At 32.4% G+C, this 21,375-nt stretch overlaps 1 protein-coding gene across 2 annotated transcripts in view; it reads left to right on the top strand.

The window, feature by feature from the left end:
• Window positions 1-542: 542 nt before the first annotated feature.
• CA10_2 (Carbonic anhydrase- protein 10) overlaps window positions 543-21,375 on the top strand; it is a 36,945-nt gene continuing 16,112 nt past the window's right edge. Inside the window, exons 1-8 of one of the 2 annotated variants that reach the window (XM_051216042.1) lie at window positions 543-700; window positions 5,393-5,476; window positions 9,916-10,076; window positions 10,446-10,634; window positions 12,517-12,612; window positions 15,599-15,665; window positions 17,768-17,922; window positions 19,420-19,545. In XM_051216042.1, coding sequence (XP_051066595.1) covers window positions 649-700; window positions 5,393-5,476; window positions 9,916-10,076; window positions 10,446-10,634; window positions 12,517-12,612; window positions 15,599-15,665; window positions 17,768-17,922; window positions 19,420-19,545 — 930 coding nt within the window. In that variant the 5' untranslated portion in view covers window positions 543-648. The other variant, XM_051216043.1, reaches the window with a different exon arrangement.

Here is a 21,375-nt window from a genome sequence, read left to right as displayed (position 1 = left end):
CTATGACTTGAGATACATTACAGCGTGCAATGAACGCATTGTGTAACGCAGCATGACGTGGCGAATGAAAACTAAAAATATAGCAAGATAACAACCACAAAATCTAGTTATTTAATTAAAAATACATTATGAAATGACAAATTCTGTGGTTACTTGAACGCACAGATGACTTATTACACTGGGCGATATAAAGTTTACATAGTTGCGCTGCAGATAAATTCGCTTCCTACAGAGCTATTTATTTTGGGGATTTATTTAACTCTCTAGTGCATACCTGACTAATCAAAGGGTATTATTCAAATGAAAGTAAAACTTACAGGTTAGCTACGTGGCTGTTTAATTTTTAAACTTCAACAGCAAACTGGGTAGCTCGTCGATACCATATATTAACATCCGTTCGATTGACGAAACCTGATAACGAACATTAACTAATTATTGTAGGTAAGAGATTCGCGTTGAACGTATTACAAATGAATGAATATTGAAACGCGACCTTCTCATGTTTTGGACATTGAACACGATATTATACGACCTTATGTGTTGAGAACTTAAGTACGTTACTTAATACTGCGCACTTCATTCAGACTATAGCTTCGTCATAATGAAAATTCACCATAGTAAACAGATGCGCCCACCTGGTCTGTGGGAATGATTTTTGGAATCTTGACAGTTTTTGGTATTATTTCCTTCACAATAACCAGTAAGTTGTTTTAATTCTTTAAGTGCTGTATTATTGCTACGATTTACAACATAAGTAGGAGAGTGGATTTATTGTTCTCCTAGACTAGTCCATGAAATTGTATAGGCCTTTGTTTGATACCTGCATGCTTAAGGCGTAGTGTCGAATTTGTTTCGTCTGTTTTTCTCTTGTCCAAGTTTACTGTTTAGTATCTTTCTTGCCCATAGCGTGCCAACTCGAGGAACCTTAAGCTTTTTCGACTCTTTGCACTTAAAGGACTACGATCATACGTTAGTTGGAATGGAGACCAACTGAACAATCATTCAGAAAAATACATACAACTAATTAACATCGGTGTACATTCCAATATCTTATTTAGAACTCTAAAATATTTGGCTGGCTGTTGTTTGGTTTACTGACTTGAGCTAACTATTTGACCATCTAAAGTAGCTGAAGATCTTAAAGCACTGTGGTTTTTGAAGCGAAAGATGACCTAATCACTATTTTTCTCAAACGTTCGATTCAGATAGCATATTTATGACGTCTTTTGACTCTGCATAGAATAAAATTACACAATCTTTTGTGTATACCGGTACATTCGAATAAACCGTGTTGACCGTAGTTTTTGAAAGACCGGTTGATCTATTAAGATGGGTAAGCTTATATATTATCAACTCCTTTGTATGAGTCCAAAAACTGATAAACACGGGTGAATATTTTGTTCCATTCAAATAGGAAGTTTTATTTGAGTTACTTAACAAAGATAAGAAGTATTAACAGTTCTGTTCCGGTTAATTGCCACCCAAAACTTTAGTTAGGTTGATTTTCAGACTTATACGGGAGCTTCTTCCTTTACTGTTATGCTAAGTAGACTATTATCTCAAATCTATTATATTTTATGTATATTTTGCATGTCGACAACATCATAAATTGGTAAGCTAAACGCGTAATCAATGAGTGCACGTTTTGTGTATGGCCGAATTTTAAGTAGGCAGTTTACAGTGGTTCGATGTTAAGTATGAAGCGTTAGAAGGTGTATTTCAAATCGCTTCTCAAACGAATACAAGTCTTTTCCTTTCATGTCCAGGCTCCAAAACCATTCTCTTTGCGGTTTGCTGCCCAACTTAAAAATTGATTTGAGGCTTTATTATAGACATGCAGTTGTGTTACGGGATCACGAGACAGGACTTAGTGTCTAGAAACATTTACAGAATTAAAACTCACTGAGGAATGCGTTTCTTGATTTTAGAAAAGTGTTTGCCCCATTTAGTGGATTCTGAACTGGTTTATTATTGCACTCAGCGGCTTATGTGTATTGTAGAAGCTTTTGTTTGGTGGGATGAATCTTTAATTCCGTCTGAGTATCTAAACATGAATAGAATTTTATTCATATTGTCTTGCATTTGCCTGTATATAATCCGAAACCAAAAATGACATTAAGATCAAAATTGTATACTTTGCTTACTTAATTACTTACACCTGTTACTCCTCGTGGAGGAGCATAGGCCGCCCACCGACACTCACCATCCAACCCTGTTCCGGGCAATCCTTTCTGGTTGTTATTCATCGTTTTCATATCTGCTTCTATTTTCCGACGTAAAGTGTTCCTTGGCCTTCTTCTTTTCCGCTTCCCTCCAGGGTTCCAAGTTGGGGCTTGCCTCGCGATGCAGTTTGATGATTTGCGTAATGTATGTCCTATCCATTTCCATCGTCCTTTCCTAATTTCCTCTTTGGTTGGAAGCTGGTTTGTTCTCTCTCACAGACAACTATTTATAAACGCTCGTACCTTCTTGATAATGGTTGTAGTAGTTCTAAAAGTTCCAGCTCCGTACAGTAGAACTGTCTTGACGCTCGTATTGAAGATTCTGACTTTGATATTAGTTGAAAGTCCACCTGTAGCTCTCCCAGAGTTACTGCCGGTCCCAAGCTCGGGTAAAGAAGGACGGTTGAGCATGGAGTTAGCGACCCCATCCCGTAGAAAACTGACTCGCTATAAAAACGCCAACCGGAAAAATAATTCAAAAATTGTATAGTTGCTCATACATTTGTAGGTTTAGAACTAAGGGCAATTTCAATATTTACTGGTAATTTGGAGAAGTATGTTTCGGCATTAGGTCATCTGTGAATGATCAATAGTAATGTAATTACCATAATATTACTAGTAGACGACCTTTCACACAGAAGGAGGCCTAATTCCAATGTAATGATCAAGTAAAATAGTTTATCGTGAATAAATTGATCACGTTGTACATAAGACGAGTACAAGAAAACATTTGTCGTTTAATAGCCAATTTGGTGTATTGACTCATTAGTAGAATTGACTGAAAATGTTTCGACTGGTAGTTAGGTAACTTCGTCAGATGTCTTTGTCTTTTTATCGTTTTTTTGTAACTATTCCTAGACGTTATGACGAATGAACCTGACTTATACACTAAACTAGCCTTGTGGTGAAAGTTGTTACCACTTTCAGTTTGTTATTAATCTGCCAATCTTCAAAATTCGTAAATTTGGGCAAATATTGTATTTTTGACGAGAGACTTAGGTTTGATTAACCTTTTGATAATCATCTTCCTTCAGTTGAATAATGTCAGGAATCTTGTGTTAAATTTTGTTTTAAACGACATCATCGTTGATCATTTACCGTGACTAAAATAATTTAAGATGTCTTATACTTAGTGTGTTCTGTCCGTATTTAAGCTGCCTATCTTATATTTTTCTGTGTTGTTTCTGGAATTCTTTTTTTGTTGATCTTTTATTGTATGTGGTTTTTTGGTATATGTTTGCTGTTTGTTTCTGTTATTTCAAGCTTTTTGTCTGATGTCATAGGTATACTGCCCACATACTTCTATTATGACAGTTTTTCGTATCGTCTCCTATTAGGGATTTTTCAGATTTCTTGTTTTTTTTTATTTATTAGTCGGATTTTACTGTTGAAGAGATTTTATATGTTTTCTTCTAACGCGAATTCTTATTTCTATTAATTGTATTGCATAGCGCTTTCAACATCAGATTACTTTTTACAGACCAATATTTTCTCAAAAGCATTAATAATTTCGTTAGTTTCTCATAGAAGTATTTTTGGATAGTCCAAATTCGAACCATTATTATTAGATCTTCAATGTCATGCATTACGTTTAATTTGACACAACACATTTTGTGTGATGTTTAATTAAGTAAATCGCTGTTTCACGGTTTTTGAGTTTAATTTTTAATTTCAGTACTCTGTTTATTCACTAGACAGAAGTTAGTTCAGGAAGTAATTAAAATATATTTTTTAACATGCCTAATATACTGAACTTCAAGTTGAACGTGAAACTTACGTGACTTGACAGTCATCATCATCTATATACTTGGATTGTGACTTGCAATAAAGTCGTATTAGTATTTAAGTGAAACGTTTTGACAAAAGCGGTACCTTAACCCTTTGATAATCATTTCTTTGGTTACTTAAAAACGTGTGCTATGTTTCTAGTCATATTCTTTGGTGTCTGTTTTTAATGCTCGATCAAACTTATGCTTAGTGATTTGTAAAAGTCTAAATATTACTTGTTGTTTGTCTGTAGTTCATTTTTGTCGTCTATTGTTAATGTTTCTTTTAACAGTAGTTTTAGAGTTAAAACAAATACATAAAACAGTAAATGCTGTTTAAAAGTATGTGCAATTTTTTGATTGTTGAAATTTAGAAACATACGCTGAACAATTATTCAGTCACTTGATAAATGCCACAGGAGGCAACATGAGAAATTAATGTTATTAAATTTCTTTAAGGCCAAAAATTATGTGATGTCGGTAAGTAGAAAGGACTAAGTTTAATATCTGTTCAACTGAACGATAAAGCCAGTTATTTCAACGTCTTTGGTGTAAGCTTCTGGGGAATTGTATTTCCTGCGAAATATTTCAAGCACCCTTCATCAAAACGGTCTAATCTATTTTTGTCAACTCTCCCGTCAATACATTTCCCAGATATAACAACTTTCTGTTTTCTGAGTAGTATCTTAACAATGATAGTTTATTCTGAGTGTGGAAACGTTTATTGACGCGCAACAACTTCCTTTTTTCCCGTCAATGATCTCACTAATTGCGCCATAAGTCATTAATTAAACAATATGCTAACTTCCAGCCACATTACCACCCTCTTATTTAGATATATTTCTTTGGAAAGATCGAGTGATTTTAACCTGTATAATTGAAATGTAGCTATGTGTTTATGGTGAGCGTTAAAAAATTTGGGAAAACATATGCTGGTAGTGATTTCATGGTCACATGTTCATTCGATCCATTTGGGGGATTAATAAACAGAAAGCAAGTGCTTCATTTATGGATAATTGTCAAACGTTCTAAGTGCCTAAGGCAACAGAAGAAAATTACTCCGTGAGGATTATCTATGATTCACCAGTTTTTTCTGATTCTAAGTTTTCAAATTCTGAAGAAATAAAACTTCAAGTAGTCCCTTTTCATTTTTAAAGATAGTAAATTATACATAGAAAATATCACTTAATAATGTGAGATATGATTAACCGAAATAAGAGCATTATTCTAAACTTTTTTTCAAAATTAGTCCTCTACATGAAATACATGTAAGAAATATTTCTCGAGTTCATTCAGTTGTGTCCTCTTTTTCAACAACCTTATATTTATAAGAGATAAAAATGTCAGCACTATTAGCTCGAAAATTCAATAATCAATCAATTATTTTTTTCTAAATATTTTAAGAGTCACTTGATGCTCTGTGGCAAGAAAGTTCATGGGATTCTACCTGGGATACATGGTGGCATTACAAAGAAGGTGTAATAGGAGGTATTTTATCATATGTCCAAGAATTTTGTCTAATTAATGATTTTTTTTAGCTGTATATATATAGTGCCTAAGATCTAACTACCAAAAGTATCCTCGAAGTTTTAGCGCCTTACTTAAATTTATAGATATAATTCTTACACAGGTTGATGTTTTATTAACCAGCTATCTATTTATATAACGTCAGTTTACCGTGACAATAGACAGCCCCTATACTGATAATCAACATGCGCTCACTAGTGACTAACTTCCTGAAAGAATTCTCGGAGTTCTAGTGAGAAGCCATGACCAGTGGAGCTAGTCCATGTCGGGTAAAGACAGGTATCTACTTCAGTACAATGGAAGATGGTCGTGCAATTTCGTGTATTGGTTGGTGTTAGACACTAACACCATTGGATACTGGCTCATTGGTCTACAGTTTAAGCGTTCGCGCGCGATACTGAAGGCCCTGGGTTCAAATTCCGCGAGCGGGCTCGCGGATGCGCACTGCTGCGGAGTCCCACAATGGGACGAAACGACCGTTTAGTGTTTACAGGTTTTCCATGACGGCCTAGCATCAATTGAATTATGAACTCAACTGTTCAATTTTAATTGTATCGATAACATCTGTACGTTAAGCGGATTCCTGGCTTTTTCCTCTTTTTTCATAATAATAATGATTATGATTCAAAAAGGTAATTAATTTTATTTAGTTTGTGCATTCTCAGTGGAAATCATAATGATAAGTTGAAACAGAATAATAATTTAAGCATAATGAATAACTGTTAACAGGTAAATGATACTGAAAAAATACAAATTATATAACTTGTTAAAGCATCTGATAAGCTAGAATTTTTTCAACCTAAATTTATAATCAAATGATTATTTTTAAATAAACCAAGTCATCACTGCTATCTCATTAATTAATTAATTAAAGTTGGTTCAATGGGACATCGAAGTATATATGCGCCACACAATGATAATCAGGTTGTAAAGTGATAGAGGAGGGAAAGCGAGGGCTTCCAGGTTTCCAGCAGTAGTTCATGATCTTAATCAAAAACTTAATAATCCCCACAACCCCTATGCTGATAATAATAATAATAATATGATAACCAAAATTGAGGTTTGCTTATTCTTACACTTGACACAATGAAAAATGAGTTTGAACTTAACAGCGTCAAAACGTTATAAATGAGAACTTGTACATTAATTTCGATATGTGAATTTGACTAACCTTATTACTAATTATTCAACTCGGATGCTGTTTTCATCGTGATATTATAAGAATGCTGTTAAGCCAATGAGCATAATGTTTTTGTGGTTTTTGATTGAATCGGTTAGATTTGCTAAGGAGAGAAACTTACCCTAGAGTAATATGTGTTCGTCTTGAGATTGCTGTTCAACAAACATAGTTACAAGGCACAATATTGATGCGAGGCAAAGTTTGAAACGTTGTGCGCATTTACAACATACAGATTTGAAACGAATTCATTGTGGCGGACGAACAAATAGAAATAGTTTTAAGGGTCTTACGATACTGTACCAAAAATAGCACCAAAACCATTGCAAATTATATACTCAGGATCTACTATCGCAGTTGCTTATAACGAACTCAGTCATTATTTATGAAAAAATTCCGTCGACTGCAAACATAAAGTGACCAAAGTTAACTTGTGCCGAATGCTTACACTTGATGGTATGTTGATCCGATTTCTTTGAAAAGAAATGATATTTTCAAAAGGGGTTTTGTGTAGATTTTTAGACATTTCAATAGTTAAAATCATGAGCCAATTGAAGCTAGACCACCATGGAAAACCTGGAAGCACTGGGCGGCCGTTTTGTCGTAGTATGGGACTACTCAGCAGTGCGCATCCACGATCCCGCCTCCCTCGACATTCGAACCCAGGACCTATCAGTCTTCAAGAGGCATTTACTGGGGTTCTAGTGAGAAGCCGCTGCCAGTGGAGTTCAACCAGGTCTGTTGTGAGACATCAACTAACTGAAGACAATGGTGTACGGTGGTGCAATTTCGTGGATTGGTTGAAGTTAGACATTAACAACGTTGGATGCCAGCCGGCTCAGTGGTCTAATGGTTAAGCGTTCATGCGCGAGACTGATGGGTCCAGGGTTCGAATGTCGCGGGAGGCGGGATCGTGGATGTGCACTGCTGAGGAGTCCCATACTAGGACGAAACGGCCGTTCAGTGCTTCCAGGTTTTCCATGGTGGTGTACTTTCAATTTACTCATGATTTCAACTATTGAAATGATATTTATCAAAAAAATGAAAGGACCTTTTCAAAATCGTACCTTGGAAAACATTTCATATTCGATGATATGTGTTATCAAGGTTTATCTGAGCAAAATGTATTTAGTGATTAATAGGAGACAAAAAGCAAAACGTTCCTTGTAAACCAACAAGCTGGTCAATGGGAGAAATCGCTCTTTACCAAATCTTCCACTTATGCATGTGAACTAACACATTATTTATGTAATATCTACGGTAATAGAGGACTAAACTAAAGCTTAGAAAGCCTCTGTAACACTATATGATTTTATAAGGTATTACGTGTCCATTTTCTGAAATTCTTGACTAAATATTGATCAGTCTTTGTCGGCCTATGTACATCCTGTGCTGGTTGCAGCAGTTTAGTCATTCTGTCATACTTTTGCGCAACGGATTTAGATTTTATTTAATTTGTAAGGTTTTCTCGACCGAGAAGCCTGGTGGATAACACGTTGGGCATTTGAAGCGAGAGATCCTGTTTTCGGGTCCTTGCATGAAAGTCAACACTAGGATGCAGATATACCAAGATGACTAATCACAAATGCAACAATAAGCATTTCTAAAGCAGTGGCAGTTAGAACGCTGTAACATTCACGGTCCTGCTGCTTCTGCTTAGAATCGAGAACCGTTGTAATTCTAACGAGGGAAAACGATAACACAAGACCAATAATGAAGTTTGATTGACTCTCCGAAAACAGAATTGCACTGAACCACGCAAATACATTTAATCACTGACTTTAAACATCCTTGGTGCTTAGTTAATAAACATCATACAAATGAACGGCTACACAGGTTTACTGTAAAACAAATTCGAAATTTGCATAGGATAACACAGAGAATATGGCTGTCACGTTAAACGAAATATTACACCTGTCATACTAAACAAAATTCACACCTAATTATTTAGAAACATATTGATCTGAGACAATGATACGCTATAAGAAATAAACCCATTATTGCTCCGACTAAAATATTACATTAAGCATAAAACCAGTCAAATGTCATACCGAAAATAAATAAATATTTCGCTGAATAAAGAACTACCACAACCATCATCAGAAAGGTACAAGTATCTATAATCAATTGTCTACGTAATATACTCAATATCTGTTGGCTGGATACGATCAGCAACAGCCTACTGTGGGAAAGAACAAACCAACTTCCAGCTGAGAAGGAAATTAGGGAAAGACACTGGGAGTGGATAGGACATAGTGGAGAAATCATCAAACAGTATCACGAGGCAAGTACTAACTTGAAAACCTGAAGGGAAGCGAAAAAGAGAGATGTCAAAGAATGAACTGTGTGGAGAATCAGGAGCAGACATAAAAAAGATGAATAGCGGCTGGAAAGAAGTGGAGAGTTTTATCGAGTACAGAGTTGGGTGGAGAAAGCTGGTGAGCGGTCCATGCTCCTCGACGAGAGGTAACAGGCGTAAATAAGTAAGTACGTCGAAGAAAATGCTACTTTGAAAATAAAAAACGTTGAAGTGCTATATTGTGATCAAAACTACTGTCCTGAAACGTTACGCTGATTTAGAGAAAATTATTAAAGTTGCATACCTGTCCCAATTTATTGATAGGTCAAAGCGAATTTATGTGCGATACGAGAATTATTTTTTAGCAATCCCATGGTAAGTCGATAAACTGACTTAATTTTCCCCGAATATTATTACTTACATTTCAGCATACTTCACTCAGCTAACCGTTATTTTATCCACTTTAATATTAAATTTCCATACATCCGTGAATTTTACTTACTCACTCCTTAAAAATTAAGTAAATTTTTTAAGATCTATAATTACTACTCAATTTGTCTTTTGTATTAATAAAGTCTTCCGGGCTTTATATTTTCTATATTTTCCCTCAAATAACTTCACACATGCATGTATATATACAATACTGACAATCCACTGTTATTTTAGTTTTTCAACAACCAATGATTACTACTTGAAACTATGTTTTATCACAGTATGAATACGTTTGTGGCAAGACGATGAAAAGAGCTTCATAAAAATGAACTATAAACCTGCTTCCCCTATCATTCTTGGTTTTTTAAAGTTCATGAAGGAAATATATCTTATAAAACTGTCATATTTAACAGATATTTACAAACAGTTGCAATGTCTGTCTTTCGTATCAGAGTAATCATTTATTAATATTCTTTTTCTCTTCTCATCAAGGTCCAAGTAACTGGGGGCAGACGGCGCTCATGGCTATTACCAGTGACATTTGGTCAGCTTGCTATCAAGGAAAAATGCAATCACCAATCAATATCTCTACAAAGCATTTAGTATTTGATACTAATTTGGAACCTATAAAAATACTAGGCTTAGATAAACAGGTAAGTGCTCAGTCCCAAATACGTAGTTTTTTTAATGTTCTGTAGCCGACTTAAAATATGATGGTTCGTTTTGAAGTAATCGGGCGTTACATTTTTTGTATTCTTATTAAAACATGTTTATTATTTTATTGCTGTATATACTTGTAATCATTAGTTATAATGATGTATAAGATACAAAATTTTAAAGTTTAACTGTCATATTATTTTATAACAAAGTGTTAAGTTTTGTTTCGTATTTCAAACCATTCTGACATTAGGCTAGATACAAATCAGGTAATGGTCGGTCAATCACACATTAATATGATGTATAATCCACAATATATTGTTTAGTTAACAGATACTAAAAATATGCTTGCACGATTCTTTCAGATTGACGTGGAGATAGTGAATACTGGACAAGATTTACAAATGAAATTTCTTGATTCAACAACAATAATTATATTCAGTGAAGGACCATTGGTATATGACTACAAGCTGTTTGGTGCTATTATAAAATTTGGTTCAAGATCAAGTCGTGGTTCAGATCATCAAATTGATGGTATCGCGTTTCCGGCGGAGGTAGAAATTTTGACACTATTAGATAAAATTTTTAATTGTTGTGTGTGAATCGCAATTAATCTCATAGATTAAGATGTTTCTAATGATTCATTTAATACACTAAATGAAACAGATGTTGAGTGCTTTAAAGATACGTATGAACTATACCTAGTGACTGAAGAGCAACTATTATTTTAATATGATAACAATGTAGTTCACGTTCCCTTTTAACGAAAATAGGAGAAATGTAACTAAGATCGCTTGTGATGCATTCAAAATATCATAATCTATCAAATTTCATCAGGAAAGCTGTGAATTCCTGTGCAAATATGTATTCTGTGCTTCAAACTCTTCATTGTAATTCTAAATATTAAAATAAATCTAGAAAAATCAAAGAACCAGCACCATAAATTCGAAAACATGTTCCCAAGTGTGGATATTCGAAGGGAAATTGATATCAGTCAGGTTCCGAAACCCGGTTTTAAGTAAATACTGCTCCTCAACTTCCGAATGAGAGACCATATGTCATTAGCACATTTTTTCAACCAAATTTAGTTGTTTATACTCTTGTTTGTCCAACATAATAATGGTTGTAATTCATATGCCGTAAAATCTATCTACATAATTGTATGAATGAAATAATTTAAAGCATATGTCGTTTAACCTCTCCTTCTGTAAGTTACTCTTGCAATACACTTGATTAAATTTTAGTAAGTTATTATTTTATTAGTAAAAGTTAACTGATTTAAACAAAGTAGAGATGAACTCACTATCAAGAATGATTTGTATACTTTATGATTAGTTAGAACACAATCATGACGTAGACTACCGCTTTGCTGCTTCTGAAAACAAAAGTGACTGATGATGACAACTCCAATATTGGAGAAATGATAAAAGTTGACTGACGCCTTTTAAAATATTCATTTTGCAAGTATTACAAGAGAAAAAAACAATAATGTATTGATAAGCGTGACAATTGAAAAATAGAGCAATATAGGCTAGTAGGTAGTTTAAAAAAAATTTATTGGGCCACATTGAATCATACATTCATACCTTCAGCTTCTTATTTCTAAACGAATTTAAAAAAGCTTGCATTGATTAATGACCGTTATGCCAGAACAAAGATGGTTAAGTTATCAATTAATAAAAAAGTTGATATTTTATCACAATGGCGATTCGTTTTGATGAAATTTAACCATTACACCAAAACTAGTGATTTCTTACGTCATGTTCAATTACAATATTCTTACTGTTTTTATATCACCAACACTTTTCCCACATAAATCTAATTTATTGATCAACTGAGAATTAATGTGATAATATTTTCACATTCCACTACACAATTTGGTCAAATATTTTATACCCCCGAAAGTTTGTAGAACAGTACTTTTTTACAGATACTTATTAATTGTTATGCATAGATTGAAAGTAAAAAAATATATTTCGTATGAAATGATTTCATAAACACTATGAGAAAAAGTGAAAGCGTTTTGATTTTCCTATGGGATAAATATGGTGTTTCGTCAAAATAATTGACATTTATTCTCCTCAGACATATACTTCTGAGTTCATTTTTTATGAAACCTGATATTTTACATGGATTTCAATACTAAAAATATTTGTGACAAGAACGATCTAGTTACACTTGAAATACCATGCATCTTAGTACATGGAGTGATTGTACCTCTTTTTGAATAAAGGTGGACAGATGTAATTTGCCGCTAATATAATATGATCCTTAGGTAGCACGGAATTTATGAGACTTCTCTTATGTAATTACGTCTTATATAATGAGTCCTTCCATTGAATTTTGTGACTATTTCAGTACGAGCTAATTTATTAAAGATAAAAAAAAATGTGACATTTATTATGCCAAGAATACATTGTTTTTTTGTATTAACAGCTACAATTATATGCATTCAATTACATTTTATATCCAAATTTTTCTGTTGCACTATCTAAACCGAATGGGTTGGCTGTATTATCTATCTTCTGTCAAGTAAGTGATTCTTGCACATTATGAATTATTTTTATTGAAATGACTGTTGTACTATACCAAAATTTGCTGAATCAGCAGCGCACTGATATGTCTAACAACTCCTTAGTTCGTTTGAATAATAATAGAAAATGTTATTTAATCCCATTTACTCAACATCAACTTGTTTAGTTATGGGTTACTTTTTTTAAAAAATGCAAAAACCAAATACCAAGTATAAATACAAGAACATTTATTCACAGAATTTTCACGCATTTCAATTGTTATTCTTACTTGTTGAAAAATATTTTACTTGTCCACTAGTAAAGCATAAATAATAGTTCTTAGATTTAATAACGGTATAAATAAATGTATCAGAATTTAGTTGATGCATACAATGGATTTAAATCTGTCTCATTTTGCTTGATTAAACGGTATAATTCCTTATATTTTCTATTGAGAAAAGTGAAATCATTATAATTGCAAGTTTTTCACAACAGACGTTGTTTATTCTTAAGACTAAAACACTGACGAATTTGGAATTTATGTTTTAGGAATGTTTCGTTAAGTGTCCTAATAGAAAAGAGTTATGTGCACGAAATCTAGGCAAAAAAATCAACTTAATAATAGTATAGTCATATTTATTTTACTGTCAGTAGTATAAAATATGATTTGCCGACTGGTTTTTATTTTATACAAATAACTAACTTAAAATCTATGTCAAAAAGTGACTTCCGATAATAATTATCATTAGCACAACAAAAGTCAGCTCTTTTTATTACGGTGGTCAATTATTCGAGTGTTTTGTAAAAGTTTACATTAGGAAGAACAAGTTTTGAATGACATATATATCGTTTTGACTTAGTCTGCTATTTAAAACATTTAGTCTCTTTGATAAATTTTGATAATGCAATGAGAAAACGAAGTTCATCAGAATTAGGTGATATATTTTCGCAATACATTTCGAACGATCTGTGTGTGCGGTAACACGTACATAGTGAAGAGCAATCGTAATTTCCAATTAAGGGTGGGTGAACACATATCAAAATGGCTGCAGAAGAAAATGAATTCCAGTGATCAAATAAAATCAAAGGATAGACAGACGTCTTCCCCAATTGCGAAACATGTGATGGAGACTGATCATAACATTGATATCAAGTCAGCATTTGTAGTATTGTACAAAAGAATTCAAGGACGTATACTAAGGTTTATTGAAGCGTTGGCTGTATGGAAACCGAAACCCTCTTTATGCGTTCAAAACAATTTGTCTTTACACTTAACCTACCCTGGTAATACTGATTTATTATTTAGAGTGGTTATCACATTGTTTTTCTGTAATTTATTATTTTTTAGTTTGTTACGACTTATCTTTAACCTGTTTAGTTGACCTTTTAATTTTCATATAAAAATGTTCTTAACAAGTATATGTGTGATCAGATTGTTTGAAGTGTATTGCGTAAATATATCACATAATTCTGATAAACTTCGTCTTCTCATTGCATTATCGAAATTAGTCAGCTATGTATCGAGGATTACACAATCAAACAACAATTTCGAATAATTTAATAGTAAGGCTATGTATCCGAAAACGAGCAGACTCGGACGAATATACATGGATTTTGACTAAACTGGACAATAATATCTTCTAGAAACAACAAACTTGTGAATCGATAATGGTTCAATTTCATGCAATTTTATTTATAAAGTCGAGCGCTCATTGAAAATAAAGTTAAGAATATTTACTGTAAGGTGATCAATCACATTCATCACGAAACAATCATACAAAAGATCAAAATGTTATGTAGGTGTAAATAACATAATTGGTGATGAGTAAATCATAAGATATGAACGATGAGTGTGCACTTGAGAATTGGGGATGGTAGAAATCACAAAGGAGTTACAAGAAAAAGTATGTAGTGTATAGTTTATATACGTTCCGTCCTTAATCGTGTATCCATCACTTTTAATAAGCATGGTTCTCTTAATATTAAGTAATCTATTTTGATCAATACGTTTCCATATTATGTAATACCTTTACGGAGTTTCGTCATATTGATTAAAACCATATAATGAGTATTCCCATTCTATTTTCAGTAACTTCAACTTTATAAATAACTCTATTTATTAAACATGTATGCAGTGCAAACATTAACTATTTGTAATACGCGTTACTGTTCCAGTTGATCACAAACATGTGAAAATACTTGCTCCATTTCAAAATTTTGTTCCACTTCTACAGCCATGTAATGACATTCATCAAGAAGCTTTATTATTATGGAGTATGTATTTAAATAGTATAAACACAATTCAGTTTTCAGTATAGGGATTGTGGAGATTATCAGGTTTTTGATTGAGAGCATGAACCTATTGATGTTAGATCACCATTGAAAACCTGGAAGCACTAGACGGTCGTTTCGTCCCATTGTGGGACTCCGCAGCAGTGCGCATCTACGAGCCTGAGCGCGGGATTCGAACCCAGGGCCGTTAGTATCGTGTGCGAACGCTTAATCTCTAAACCACTGGGCCAGCATGCAATTGTGTTAGTATCTAACACCAACCAGTACACGAAATTGCACGACCATCTTCCATTGTACTGAGGTAGATACCTGTCTCTACCTGACACGGACTAGCTCCACTGGTCATGGCTTCTCACTAGGACTCTGAGAATTCCCTCAGGAAGTCACTAGTGAGCGCATGTTGGTTATCAGTATGGGGCTTGTGGAGATTATTGAATTTTTGATCGAGATCATGAACCTAACACTAACAACATTGGATGCCAGCCCGATGGTTCAGTAGGTTAAGCGTTCGCGCGCGAGACTGAAGGCCCTGAGTTCGAATCCCGCGAGCAGGCTCGTGGATGCCCACTGCTGAGGAGTCTCACAATAGAACAAAACGGCCGTCCAGTGATTCCAGGTTTTCAATGGTGGTCTAACATCAGTCGGTTCATGATCTCAGTCAATAATTAGTTTATTATTAATATTATCAAAACAACTATTCATAAACTCTGTAGGTCGGTATTCAGTCGTCAGCTGATTTGGAAGCTATATTTTCTATAGCAGATCATGTGCAGTTGAAAGGTATGTCATTACAGACAGCATTGTCTATTATTTATTGTTTATATATTGACGTAATAACAATAAATTATTACTTCTTTAAAATTATAGTTTTACTTTTTATTAGAGAAAGACAGATTTTAATTCATAACTTTCACATTCTTGATTAAGATTTAAAATGAGTTATTTTGTCGTGAAATTATGAAACACGCTATCATCATCAAATGATTGACAAACCAACTATTGTTAGTGATATTCTTATGTTGTATGAAAAAACAAACACCTATGTATTTTCTAATCATTCAATTGTTATAAGAATTTATATTACAAACAATATACAGGTATATAAAGCATTCATGAATGTATGGATAAACAAAACTAAATACAAGGGTAATGTTTCATGGGTAAATAAAAATATGTCATTGATCTCTCACAATAAAACCAACTTTAGATGATTTCATATGGAATTAATGAAATGAAATGAACAATAGACTACTAGATACGTACCATTCAATGGCCCGCTTTATGTCTTTGTAACTAGTTACGAAAAGAAAATTAATTTAAAAAATGAATTATTTTTTAAACCGAAACTATGAGTACTTTGTAATATTATGGTGATGAACTATTATTCCCAACGAAATTTTTTGGAAAGAATTGGATGCAAGAAATATTTTGATCTGGTTTCTTTTGTGTTTAGTGAAAGGCGATCTAGTAAACTTTAGAGAAAGCTTTATCGTAGTCGGTCAACAGAGTTATTAGGTAAAATATGTGTAACTTAGTTTCTTCTTAGATAATATATGGGAACTTTATTTAAATATTGACAGTGAATGAAGCTATTCTAATGTTAGGTTGAATGGAATTCGAACATGGCTATAAATTAATACTAAAATCTGTTAACTACAAACAAAAGTAACACACAATATCTTTGAAGAGAAACTAAAGAAATTCTAGTGATGAAAATCCTTTTTACTACAACCAATTAGTAATGGTTAATGTACGAATTTTCATAGCTTAGTTCTGTCAAACAGGAAAAGTAACTTAATTCAATCTTTATTCTGAACATCTAGTAGAATATGCTCTAAAAACAGAACAAACGAAGAAGTGTCCCAACCTCGATAAATATTCATAGAAACTGTCTATCCATTCAAGTTCATTAAACCTGGACTTCAACATACAACACCTCCGGTTTTAAAAAAACTCTTCCCATGAACAATAAGTTTGAAGGACATACTGTTGTAGAAGTTCTGAAAATTTGTAGAACGGAATCTTTAGGAAAACTAGTTTTATGGCTATCAGTCATTCGTGGATATATCAGAGATAAACTCCTGAGTTGTGCCTCATCAATGTGAATCTATACGTTCACTTGATTTTGTGAGGCGGGTTGAGGCAGTCAAACAAGCGAAGTCTTTCCGGATTTATTCTTCGAAATCGTCCATAGAACCAAATGATTACGTTTGAATGCAGAGCCAATTAATAAGATATGCACTGGAGAGGAGTTAGTAAATCATTTTCTCAAGCTTGAACGCTGTGTATGAAAGCGACACCTATAAGGTGGGCCTAACGCCTAATTTTCACAGATGGCAAATTGTTACTAATACGTTCTTCTAACGTTCCTTTTTTTACAAGTCATTACTATCGTGTTCCTTTTTTTTCGCTCACTATTGTCACATTCGTTTAGTGGATAGTTGTCTTTCATGCATTTGGTTCTCTTTTATCATTTTCCCCTAAATTACCAAATGTTACGTGACTTTCCGAAATTATATAATCGCTCTTCTTTTTTTCAATGGACCACTTTATTTGTCCATCGGTTATAAATATCACTGTACAAATCATTTAAATGATTTTATTGAAGACGTTTTTTTAGGTATAGCTTTACTCTTATCAGACATCTAGAACAGTTTAACTGTCATTAACGCATCTTGCAAAACAATTAAAATTTATTGATTGTGTCAGTAATTATGATTTAATCCATCTCATTTAGAAGTAGTTTAACGGTTACATTCATATATAATTAATGAAATTTTATAAAACTACTTTCTTTAGCCTTCGGTTCATTTATTTAGATTTTTATTTGGCTAGTAAAGTTCAGTTTCATTTTTTATTTATTTACCCTCTCTTTTGTGTAGGGAAGTTTAAAAAGCTTCAAGGTTTGTTGTTAGAAGGTATAATACCATCAACTGTTCACTATATGACATATCAAGGTTCTTTACCTTTTCCTGCTTGTTATGAAACAGTCACCTGGATTATACTCAATCAACCAGTTATAATCACAGAAACACAGGTAAACATAAATTAACTTTAAAGGGTGGTTTAAATAAAATATTACCATACTGATAATATATTGCTAAAATGGACTTACTAAATACGTGTTAATCGACAAAGTAATTTCTGTTTATCTATTCTTAAGTATATAAATTTTTTTTAAAAAGAAAATTTTAAAGTAACATAGAAAATACACTAAATAATCACGTTTCTCATTAATGAATATATAGATATCAAACAACTCATCGATTAAAATTATCAGGTAAATCTTCATTGATTAAAAGCCAATAGAAATAATCCGACTACTCAAAAGTTTGTTAATAAATAAAACGATCATAACCATTGAGTATAGAAAGTATGTTGCCTTCAAGTTGAGTTACCATTAATTATTTTTTACAAAGCTAAGAATTTTATTATGGCTATTCTCTGAAATACTTCACTTCATTGTTTTACTGTTTGTTACTTTTAGCATTACTCTTAATATTTCTTAACTTGTTTAGATTAGTTACTATTAACATTGATTAGGTCATAAATGTGCTTGGGCTAAAATCGGCATATAACATTAGGTTGACAAGATGAAAATAACAAGATAGGTAAGAAATCAAAATAATGTTATGATTATGATCATGAAAATGCGACTGTACATTGTAAAAATATCGTTCAAAAGAACAGTGAGAATTCTATTCAGATGAATTGTTGGAAATCAAGACTGAAAAAAAGGATCAAGAGTTAAATATATCAACACCATTGTGAATGATCTTAGGAAAAAACCCTTTAAGTGTATTTTGAAGCAAATATCGCGCCTAACTTTATTGATTTAATTAATAAATTAACCATTTACAAATTGGCTATCTTCTTTCCACGTAATAGCTTAGATTTAAGAAAGATATTGTTATAATATTATTTACTATTTGAAGAACACTGACAAATAATTTTGAAGTTAAATTAAATCGACGGACCAAGTGGTTCTTCATTGATATTGTGGTGCGTGCTACTTATATTGACATAAGTAGTATGTAACGCGAGTCAGGAATGTAATGTCTGGCAGCAGAAGATTGGGAAGATCGAGAAAGGAGGAACGGGAATAGAAAGCAATTAGTATAGAAATGCAAGGACAATGAAGTTCGAGACAATTATTGAACATTTTGCAAATTAGGTATTATAGCATATATATATATATATATATATATGATCTCAACTATTGGAATAACTACAATCTCCACAAAACCCCTTCTAATTCATAGTTGTTTTGCATGCCGGAAAAGTAACCAAAAAACCTTCAAATAACTCGTATTTTGAACATGTATCTCATTAGTTTTTTCACATGTAAAAGAAGTAATCATTAGAAATAATTAAAGTATTTCGACTGTGTGTGGTATATTGTAAAACGCATATATGTTTGAATTATTCCAAATGCTATATATATTCACTACCAATGTTTATGTAAAATATATGTAATTAAAAAAGAATAGACATTTATATAACAATGTGCTTTTACATTATTTTTACATTATAGTTAAAATCTCTTCGTCAACTTCGAATTTCTTCATTTCGGGAATCTGGTAGAATGGCTGATAATTATCGAACAATTCAGAAACTTAATAACCGCTCAGTAAGAACAAATATCGACTTTATACAGACTGTAAGTCATATTACTTGTATGACAAAATCAAGTGTTAAATACAGCATATTTATCGAATTCATTTTTTTAACACAGGACAGACTTAGCCACTTCAAAGCTCATGTAGAACTGAATTACCACCATTCGTGTGTATATAAAGTAACGAGAGTTCTGGAAATGTAGCCAGAAAAGTAGACCATTAAACCATCTTTATTCGGCTTGTTATCACATCTCTTAAGTTATTATCCGATTACACTACTATGCTCTCCATTCGGAATAACTTAAGAAAACTAATTGTTTTTATTGTTTACACTCATTCTATCATATAAGTTACTTCAACAATACTGCTAGCTGTTGTTCTAATTCAAATATTTAGGCATTTGTAAACATCCAAAATATATGTGATGAAACAAATGAAACTACTTGCAGTCCAATCTCCTAATTTAAGTTACGTATTTATAACCATATTTTTGGGGCGATATTACGAAGTCTAAACTTTCACAATGTAAATCATTGTGCACGACTTGTAGGGAAAGGAAAATGACTATTTGAAAGAACCGAAGTAACGTACTGTTAATTCGTTTGGTCAGTATATTAACAATAAATAAACTTAACTCTTAAAATGTTATTAAACATACAGGATATTGTACCAGCAAATTCACTGAGTTCTTATTCGGCAAACACAAGTCCACTCTGTTACGTTGTTATATAAACCGGAATTAGATTAAGCATTCTATATGCTCAAATGTGAGTGAAGTCATAATTTGTAGTAAATTTTGTACTAACTATTTACATGCATTTTCATCAATGAAAGATAAATATCTGCATAAACAGAAATGTAGTTGTTAATTTTTTGTATTGTTTCATCAAAACAGATCCTTCTACTCACAACCATTAAACATTAGCTACGAAAACAATTGTACATGTGACTCCATAATCAGTTTAGAATTTATATTATCAGATGCAATCGGATAATTTATCTTTAGCTGTATATTGTTTTGTTTAAATGTCGTATTTAAATAATAATAATATTAGTATTGTGCATAAATGACACTTGAATAGTACTTATGTTGATCATGAAAAAATTATCCTGTCATTTTAAATATTGGCATAAGGATTCCTAAAATATTATTCAATGTTTTCTATTACCTGAAAATGTTTTGTATGACAAGTAAGCTTTATACTGTCAAATACTCTTGATACACATGATTTCTAATTGAAAATCATATAATAATGACATTAGTTAGTTGAGTCGAATTATTTAACTGAAACGATACATCATTTAAAAGAACAATGGAGAAAATAATGTTTAATACATTCTAAGTACCATGCAAAATAATGTTGTATAGGAAGTTGTTTACAATGACATGGGCATTACAGATATTCTGAGTATTTCTACGTTTAATCATGCTTCACCAATTCTGTATTTTATGTTTTCCAAAAATATTCATATATATATATTTAAAATGCTTAATTTTTACGAAACAAAAATGAGGATCCATTAGGTTTAGTATACAATATTTGCAACACTGAAAAATGGCACATGGATAAGAAACGATCCATGGTATGTCATTGGATCTCATTAGTTGATTTACGTCTAAAAATTAAATTCATATATCATTTGTGACGATTCGTTTTTTTTAAATGAAATACATTTTTAAGAATAACGCAAAAAGCATAGGAAGACTCAACTAGAGTACGTTTTGAGCTTGAAATTATCAGGTATCTATTCCATCTAAATATTTTTTGGAACGCACAACTAAATAAACCGAAATTTATGAAAATAAATAATTTTTAATTTTTTGTTTAAAGTTATTTTGATGATTAAAATTAACAAAATGTAATTAACTT

Source organism: Schistosoma haematobium, chromosome 4 (genome assembly GCF_000699445.3).
Source record: "Schistosoma haematobium chromosome 4, whole genome shotgun sequence".
Taxonomy (NCBI): Eukaryota; Metazoa; Platyhelminthes; class Trematoda; order Strigeidida; family Schistosomatidae; genus Schistosoma; species Schistosoma haematobium.
This window is presented reverse-complemented; position numbering and strand designations above follow the sequence as displayed.